Source organism: Hesperophylax consimilis, chromosome 17, assembly GCF_061612785.1.
Source record: "Hesperophylax consimilis isolate HC1 chromosome 17, BYU_Hcon_1.0, whole genome shotgun sequence".
Taxonomy (NCBI): Eukaryota; Metazoa; Arthropoda; class Insecta; order Trichoptera; family Limnephilidae; genus Hesperophylax; species Hesperophylax consimilis.
The window spans coordinates 27507589-27516419 of NC_142852.1; the positions used below are offsets into that span (position 1 = coordinate 27507589).

An 8831-nucleotide genomic window follows, 5' to 3' on the forward strand; every position below is an offset into this window, starting at 1 on the left:
ATTTTAACAGCCAGTAATCTGTCGGTCAAGTAACTATTAAACCACTTATATAGTGAACCACCTATACCGAATTTATGGAGTTTATTCAGCAATAACTCATGATTGACTTTATCGAACGCCTTGCTAAAATCGGTATAAATAGAGTCAACTTGACATTTACTAGACATGGAATCAGATATATAGTTTTGATAGGTTAACAAGTTAGTAAGGGTAGATTTTCCAGTAGAGAAACCATGTTGCTTAGGAGAAATGACGTGGTTTAATCGGAAAATAACTTTTTTAAGAAGAATTTTTTCAAAAACTTTAGGAATTGTTGATAAAAGGCACACCGGTCTGTAATTAATCACCTCGTGTTTATCGCCTTTTTTAAAAATAGGCGTAAGAAAGCTGAATTTCCATTTAGTAGGAAAACATCCTGTTCGTAAAGACTGATTAAACAGCAAATATAAAGGATACGCCAGATTGGTAGCACAATTATTCAAAAATACAGGAGGTATTTTATCTGGTCCACCACTTTTGCTTTGATCTAGTAATTTTAGTTCAGTCAATATATCATTATATTCTATGTGGATAAAAGATAAATTAAGATTATGATCAGTAGTAAAATTTGATACTGTACTAGCAGAAACTGGTGTCTCACATTCATAAACGCTTTTAAAAAAATCAGCAAAAAGGTCAGCGATACTTTTAGTGTCTTTGGCCTTTTTACCTGCATATTCCAAGTTGGCGGGTATACCAAAGTTGTTATTTTTCATTGATTTTGCATAGTTCCAAAAATACTTTACATTGTGATTTATTGAAGTTTCAAAATTATTAATAAAAGAATTGTAGCACATTTTTGATAAGATTTTACAATCTTTTCTAACGTTTTTAAATTCAATATAATTTGATAAAGACCTGTCTTCTTTATATTTCTTATGTAAAACTTTTTTAAGGGCAGTTAATTGAACAAGTTCTTTGTTGAACCATCTCGGATATTTTGATTCTTTAAAATGAATGAGTGGGATGAGATCTGTAATAATTTTATCCAGCAAGTAATAAAAAGATTCAATATTTTGATTAATATCGCCTTCCTTAAGAAATTACCAATCTTCCTTGTGGAGACGATCATTTATGTCCCGATAATTCGCATTTTTAAAGTTATACGTAGGAATTGAATTATTTTGATTGCCTTCTTTAGTACAAGAGATAAGTATTGCTAGTGGGGGATGGTGGTTGTCTATCGGAAGAATAGACTCTAATGATTCATTTATAATAACGTTGCTTTCATTTGACAAAACTAGATCAAGAACACGATTATTAATATTACGTACATGGTTATATTGGGTTAAATTAAAAAGTAAAGACATATCTAGAATTACTCGTTCGCAGGCGGTTGCTGGTATTGAATTAAAATTACTGTCTAAAACGTTGAAATTGCAATTAGGTAAATTATAATCACCGCAAATAATTATTTGATGATTTGGATATTTTGTTTTTACTAACTCAACATCTTCACAGTGTTTTTTATAGATTGATATGTTGGCATTAGGAGGAATATAAACAGTTCCAATAATAGTTTTCTTGAAATCACCACTTAACAATACGAACAATTGTTCCACATCAGTATTTTTGATTTTGAGTGCTTTCGAAGTAATATTTTTGCGGACCGCTATCAGGACACCACCTCCTCTTGTATTGGAGCTGGTATTCTGACTCCGGTCTGCTCGGTGGACATGGTGCCTATGTAGTCCTAGCTCCGCTGAGAAGATTGATGATGTTAGCCATGTTTCAGTGAGTATGATGACATCATTTGAGAAAGATGGAGCATTTACTCTGAACTCCTTTAATTTTGTTCTGATGCCCCTGACGTTCTGGTAGTAGATGAGGCGTTTATATAGCTGGAGTTTTTTGGTTGAACATTGATAATTTTAGGTGAGTTGTTAATATATTTTATGGTTAAATTATTTTCTCCCTTATTTTTCCGGTTTTCTAACTCCTTCCATACATTTTGAATTTCTTGGCGCTGAACCCATGTTAAGTCTTTTTTGGTTTTAATACTGAAATTTTTGTAGTCTATAGCCTTTTTTTGAAGAACCAGTTTCACTTGATGTTGATCTGACAGTTCAATCTTGAGCGGACGTATTTTATCCATTTCTTTTTTACCTAAACGGAACATTTTTATTTCAGAGGTATCAACATTTTCAACTTTGCTTAGAATACTCAAAACTTTGTTCTTATCCTCCCTCATGCAGTCAGTTTGAGTACCAGTTGAGCACTCAGGTACATTAAACATTATAATATTCTTAGAACGTAATTTTCTCTCCTCCATTTCTGCTAGTGTTTCGCAAATTCCAGGTAGGTCTTGGATGGTGTTAGGTAGAGGTTGGACCTGAGGTGGCTTCTGTTGTGAGATGTTTGTATAGGCCTTCAGCTCTCCTTCCAGGAAGCCCACTTTCGCACCAACAACACTAATATTCCCCAAAAGTTCCGAAAGTTTAGGAGTTAATTTAGCCATTTGCTCTTTGGTAAATTTATTCGATGGATCCATAATGGTACTGTTCATAGAGTTTATTATATTACTTGCCATCGTAATAAAATGGTAGGGATCACACGAATCCATAATTAGTAGATCGAAGCAGAAATATAAAATATGAAAAAGTTTAGCTGCCCTGATCACGTACTCGGGATAGTATGCGTAAATGTGAAGGTAACTTTACTTACACACACACTAGAAGCAAGTGCGAACTAACGAATCGACAGTTCGATTGACAGATTTATAATTATTTTGTTTTTGATATATCTTTTAACTGCGAGATTGGAATCACTTGGAATTCTATCACTACACTAAAACTCGATTTGCACTTGTAATTTAGTACTTCCTATACGCACAGGTATAAAATTAAGTATTCTTATTTATATTTTAAACTGGAGCAGAAACAAAACCGTGCACTGTTTACATGTAGTATTATTGTAAAATATCAGAACAATCAAAAACGACAAACACCTACTAAAAGCATTAAATAGAAGTTCAATGTAAAAACACCAAAATGATGAAACTATCTTAGTTAATTATACATTTTTATATTCATAATTCATTAAATCATAATTACATACACTAAATATTCTTCATCTTGATACTCACCACTCTTCTAGACACAAGCGCCAACTTCTATAGAAGTGAAACATTAAAAAATCAAAAGCAGTGAAAACTTATTTTGCGAATTATGTTTGTTAACATTAATAATTTTACTCCGTATTGATTAATTATTTAAAATAAAAAAAAAAATTATCAACGAAAATGTCTACTTCAGCACATCATAGTCGTAATACCATCATATTATCATTCGGAATAAGATTTAATGTATTTAGAATTTTTGTTTTTCAATTAATTTGACTTTAACGGGCAAAGCCGGGCCCGAAGCTAGCCAAGTTTAGTTCCTTATAATGGTCATTATATAAACAAGTTCCTACTTTCACAGCAGATCATTAGAACATTCTGTGTACCAGGCTTAATGACGGAAAATTCCATAGATAAACATTATTTATCAATGTTCGTCTGACGTTTATCATTTTGCTTGCTTTGTACAGCGTACATTATAATGCCGCCACCTTTAAAAATCTCGTTATAATTCATGTCTAATTGAGTTGAAACTTCTGAAATAGTGTTGAGCAATATTTAATGTATATTTAAAAACAACGGACATCGCCCAGAGAGCGCTACTAGTCAGAAGACTTGGGGTCTGTCACTGTCACTTTTGTGGACTGATTGGATTTTTACTGAATTCTTGCTGCAGTGCCATGGATATCAACGCAGATGTTCCCATCAAGATGGAACCAGCGGCATGTGAAGAAGAGGAAGAGGAATTGCTTCATACGGAACTCGATATAGAAGATCAGGAGCCAAAAGAGGAATGTTTCGTTCAGTACGTTGAAATCAATCGGACTTCAGGTAGATCCATAAGTTATTTTGATATTTTGTTAATTATTCTCTAACCGCCGCACTTTTATTCACATATTACGGAAATTACACTTCGTTTCAAGTTAATTATGACAAGAAACAACGATTTACCTCGAGACTTATGGTAAAAGATTCATTACCTTTTTTATGTGAATACCAACTGCTCCCAATCGTCTGGGATCAGTGAGACTATGGCATCCACAATTGGGGCATATTGTGAGGCTAAAAGTAGTGGGGAGGGGTAGGAGGTGGAAAAGTACCTGGCTTTTCAAATCTAGATAACAAACACGGCCAAAGCCATTTCAGGCAACTCTTCAATTCGAGTGGCGGTCTTATACCAGGGCGGTAATGAGAGTATCTTCCACTCTAGAACGCAATCACACGGAAAATACGAAATATTTTTAAATAAAACCTTTTGATTTACTGTAAAAGGAAACTGACTGCATTTGGGAAATTTTTTATTTTAACATTCTATTTTAATTCACTGAAATGAAAATTTGCTTCGGATGACAGCCAAAATCATTTCTGTTGATGACATTTAAAAAAAACCTAACCTAACCTAAACTGTCCTTACCTGATCTAACCTAACTTAACCCAACCTAACCTATCCTAACGTAACATAACCTATCCTAACCTAACCTAACTTAACCTAACCTAGCCTAACCTCGCCTAACCTAACCTAACCAAACATAACCTTATCTAACCCAACCTAACCTATCCTAACCTAACCTATACTGACCTAGTGTATAATAACCTAATTTTTTAAAATATTTATTTATTTACCTAACATATACTGGCCTAACCTATAATAACGTTTTTTTTTAATATTTATTTATTTATTTACTTAACCTAACCTAACCTAACCAAACCTAACCTAACCTAACCAAACCTATCCTTACCTATCCTAACCTAACCTATACTCACCTAACATATGATAACCTAACTTTTTTTAAATATTTACTTTACTTAACCTAACCTAACCTAACCTGACCTAACCTTACCTAATACCTAACCTATCCTAACATATACTGACCTAACTTTTTAAAATATTTATTTATTTATAAAACATGCCTAAATACCACTATTTTATTTTCAGAGTTGGGCCAAAATAATACCTAATTAATTTGCATAGAGTATCAGGTAATAACGTCTCTTTTAGCCACTCGTATGGTATCAGGAATATCAACATAAGAAATGTCATCAACAGAAATTATTTTGGCTGTCATCCTTTGATGTAATAAGACAATTAATCAATGCTGTCATCCCATACAACATAAGAGTAATTTCCATTAACAATAATTATAGAAATTACAATTTGTTTCAAGATACAACTGTTTACACGCACAAAATAGGTGATTAGGTTCTTCGTTTGTGTTAATTAAGTATTTATTTAGGCATATTTAGATTAAAACTAAACTCACTGTTTCACTCCGCACAAAAATGGCAGCAAAGGGATCGTTTTATAAGGTGAAATTGAACATCTTTACGTTGATGAATGTTGGCGGACGGCAAACAGCCGAATTACTGCCGAATGAACTCGAAACTCCTGCGGTGCTTGGCGCATTCCCTCCCCTCACCTTCGTCGCTAACCGCACTTCTTAATTAAAAGTCTTTCTCTGATACACATTTTGCAGGGACTTCATATGAGAATTTGTCCCAATTAAATGGAATGTTGTCCCAGATAACCACTGTATTATTAATATTAGTTTCTGTTCCTTGGCTTTTGGTCCAAATAATCGCCTATCCTGATAAACCTGTGTACCAATTAGACTGTATTTCATGTAATAATGCATTATTTTTAATATTTTCCAATTACAGGAGGGCAGCGCCAAGTCCTTGGGGCGTTGAGAAGAGATGAAGGTCCTCGCGAGAGTACGCATCAAAACCTTACAATGCAAACTTCACGCATGAACTCTCTCCCATCTACTACTAATATAAGGTATTCTTACTGCAGCTCTTCTAATTCCTTCTTTTCTTGTTACAAGTACTGTAAAATGGAGTGACTGCGGCCATGTTGCGCTGCCTCCTTATTTAGACAACGTTTCGGAAAGCATTGCAATATCCATCAACAGGGCAGATGTTTAATCTAAGGTTTTGGTGAAGTTTGTGCTTATGTACGAAGATGCGATATCATATTGCCAGCTCCAACCCTCTAAGAACTGACTTTGACATATTTATTTATTTATTTATTAACGGACATCGTCCAAATTACAAAATAATAACACGAATATAGTTAAATAAAAAATACAGGAGTAGACAAAGGTACATGAAAGCAAAGACATAAGGCAGATATAATATAAGAAAATAAAGTGACAAGTCGAATCAAGTCAAGACTACGCCGTGGGTCAGGACCACAGGACACTTATAATATTCCGTCACTTGTTTAGCGACTGGCAAAAATCATTCAGACTTATCCCAAAAAAGTTAAGGTTTTGACTTGAGTTAACCAGTCTACACATTCTGGACAATGGTGAATAATATCCATAATTTGTCGAATGATGGTTGAGGAAGAGCAGTTCATTATTTCTGAGTCTTTGCGAGGGGATATTGAAGGGAATGAGTTGCAGTAGAGTAGGTGAATCAATAATACCATTTATAATTTTGAAGAAGCAAATGAGGTCATTTCTTTAACATATAATTTTAAAATGGTTTTCTGCGTTTAGTTTTGGTGTGGCCGTCAATTACCGGTTACTTTATGTTTTGAGTCTCCCCAGGACTTCAGGAACAAATCCAAAGCAATGTCCGGTTTCAATCAAATGCTCGGCAAAATGCCTATTTGTCAGGGTGGCCGAGTTTACACGCTCCGAAGTGTTCAGATATCCTTTTGGAGATTGTCCGTTCTGTCTGACCTACATAAACCTTGTCACATCCGGAACAGCTGAGTTTGTAAACTCCATCTGTTTCCAGAGGAAACTTAATTTTTGCAGGCCTTAGTAAGTCTTGTATTTTTGTTGTGGTTCCGAATACAGTCTTGATGCTTTCTTTCCTTAGAATCCTGGCAATTCTGTCCGTCACGTTGTGAACATAAGGTAAGAAAGCGCAGCCTTTTGACTCTTGTTCAATCCTGTCTTCGTTTGGGGTAGACTTTTATCAATTTGAAACTATTTTTTTTTTTTTTTAAAGCAGAGACGATTTACACGTAGTTCCCGTGAGCACTTAGGCCATAGGCCCATTGTGCTATCCCCCATTTTACCTCAATCCTTTAACAACAACCCAGTCCCTTTAATAAAGTTCCCCAGGGTTGTCATTGGGTATGTGGCTATCTTCTGGTTCTACTGTATGTCTCCCCAGGTATCTGAGCCTAGTTCCCACCAGGGCAGGACATTGGCACCATAGGTGAATTGGAGTCTCTTCATCCTCTTCACATTTCCTGCATCTATTGGTGTTTTCTACTCCCAATATCTGCATGTGTCTCCTGAGATGGCAGTGTCCCGTTAGTAGTCCTACCAGTTCCCTCAGCGAGTTTCTGTCCATGTCGAGTAGTTTCTTGGTTCGTCTAGGGTCTGGTCCTTTTATAGTATTTTGTATTGTCTCATTCCAGGTGCCCTCTCCCATTCTTTGCAGTGCTGGGATTTGACCCACCTATCAATATGTAATTTTGTGTGGCAAGCTGCTGCTCCTACAGAATTTGAAACTAAATAACTTTTTTATAAAAAAAATTTGTGCCTGAAAATGGTTTCTTGCGCTATTAACACGCTTCAAGCGGTCAAAAATAGGGTCCCGTTCAAAAACTGCTATATCTTTGAAAATAATACATAAATATTCTTCCGCACAAAAGACAAGAAGTCGAAGATCGGGAAGACTTTACATTAAATACATTTAGTTGGGACCCTAAACCTGATCTGCCATCAATAGGTTAAGGTGCTCCCATAGCCGCTGTGCCCACATGATGAACAGATGGGGCCTTAAAGAGTCGGCGATGTGTGAATGTGATGCGGTGCAGATCACGAACATGTGGTCAACGAATGCCCGCTCCATTCATTGCCCTGCGGGATTGATGAAGTTCACATGGCGACGCCTGAGGCCCTAGACTGGCTCGCAGACATAGATGTCCCCCTCTGACCCTCCCACCATACGAAAGAAGAAGAATTTGGGACCCTCACAAAGACATAAAATGATGGGACAGCGAAGCCTTTCCAGCCATTCAAGTAGGATCGGCGTAAAAGTTAGGACTACTCGCTAAGAGGAATACACAAGCCAATAATGTGTATATTCTTACATCACCTGGAATATATAATAGAAGAATGATAGAAGAGTATGTATGAATGTGAATGAGTTGTTTGGTGGTCCGTCCTCTGCGTGGAAATGGCGTGATGGTTAGTTAGTTTCTTCTGATTTTCCTTCCAGTAAGAAAACGCGATCGAACCAGCGGCAAATGAGCTTTTTGATCGACTTCATGATGAACCACCCCGAGTTTGCCGCCGGTAGATACTGCGGTGCCCACGGTCCACAGACCAACCGTGCCTTGTGGAAGAAGCTGGCGGAGCAACTGGCTAAAATAGGTCCAGCTAAATCCGTTGAGCAATTGAAGACGGTAAGTACTCGACTACATTAAAAAATTATTATAAGAAGAATAATTTGAATATATTTCCACTTTGCAATAAAATCCAAATAAATGGCATATTTCTGAACGTATCCGAAAACCAAAAACTGTTTTCGAAAAGTGATGAAATACACTTTCAAAATTTTATTATTAAAAATTAATATATAATTTTTTTAAATACATAATTGAAAGCAAATATGAAAAAGTTTTAAAAATGGCTCACCTTACGTTTTTCCTCTACATACTTAACTAAAAATACTGATAACTGAAAAAAAGTACATTTTAATTTTAGACAAATGTATTATAAACATTATTATCACGTCACTTTTGTATCGTTTCATATAAAAA

General features: G+C 35.5%; 1 protein-coding gene across 1 annotated transcript; it reads left to right on the plus strand.

Annotated features, from left to right (window-relative positions):
* Window positions 1–3547: 3547 nt before the first annotated feature.
* On the plus strand, window positions 3548–8590 carry LOC149416363 (uncharacterized). The gene is made up of 3 exons (XM_089642166.1): window positions 3548–3931; window positions 5759–5879; window positions 8288–8590. Exons 1-3 carry the CDS (start codon window positions 3781–3783, stop codon window positions 8493–8495), a joined length of 480 nt encoding a protein of 159 aa, XP_089498292.1. The 5' UTR covers window positions 3548–3780; the 3' UTR covers window positions 8496–8590.
* Window positions 8591–8831: the final 241 nt, after the last annotated feature.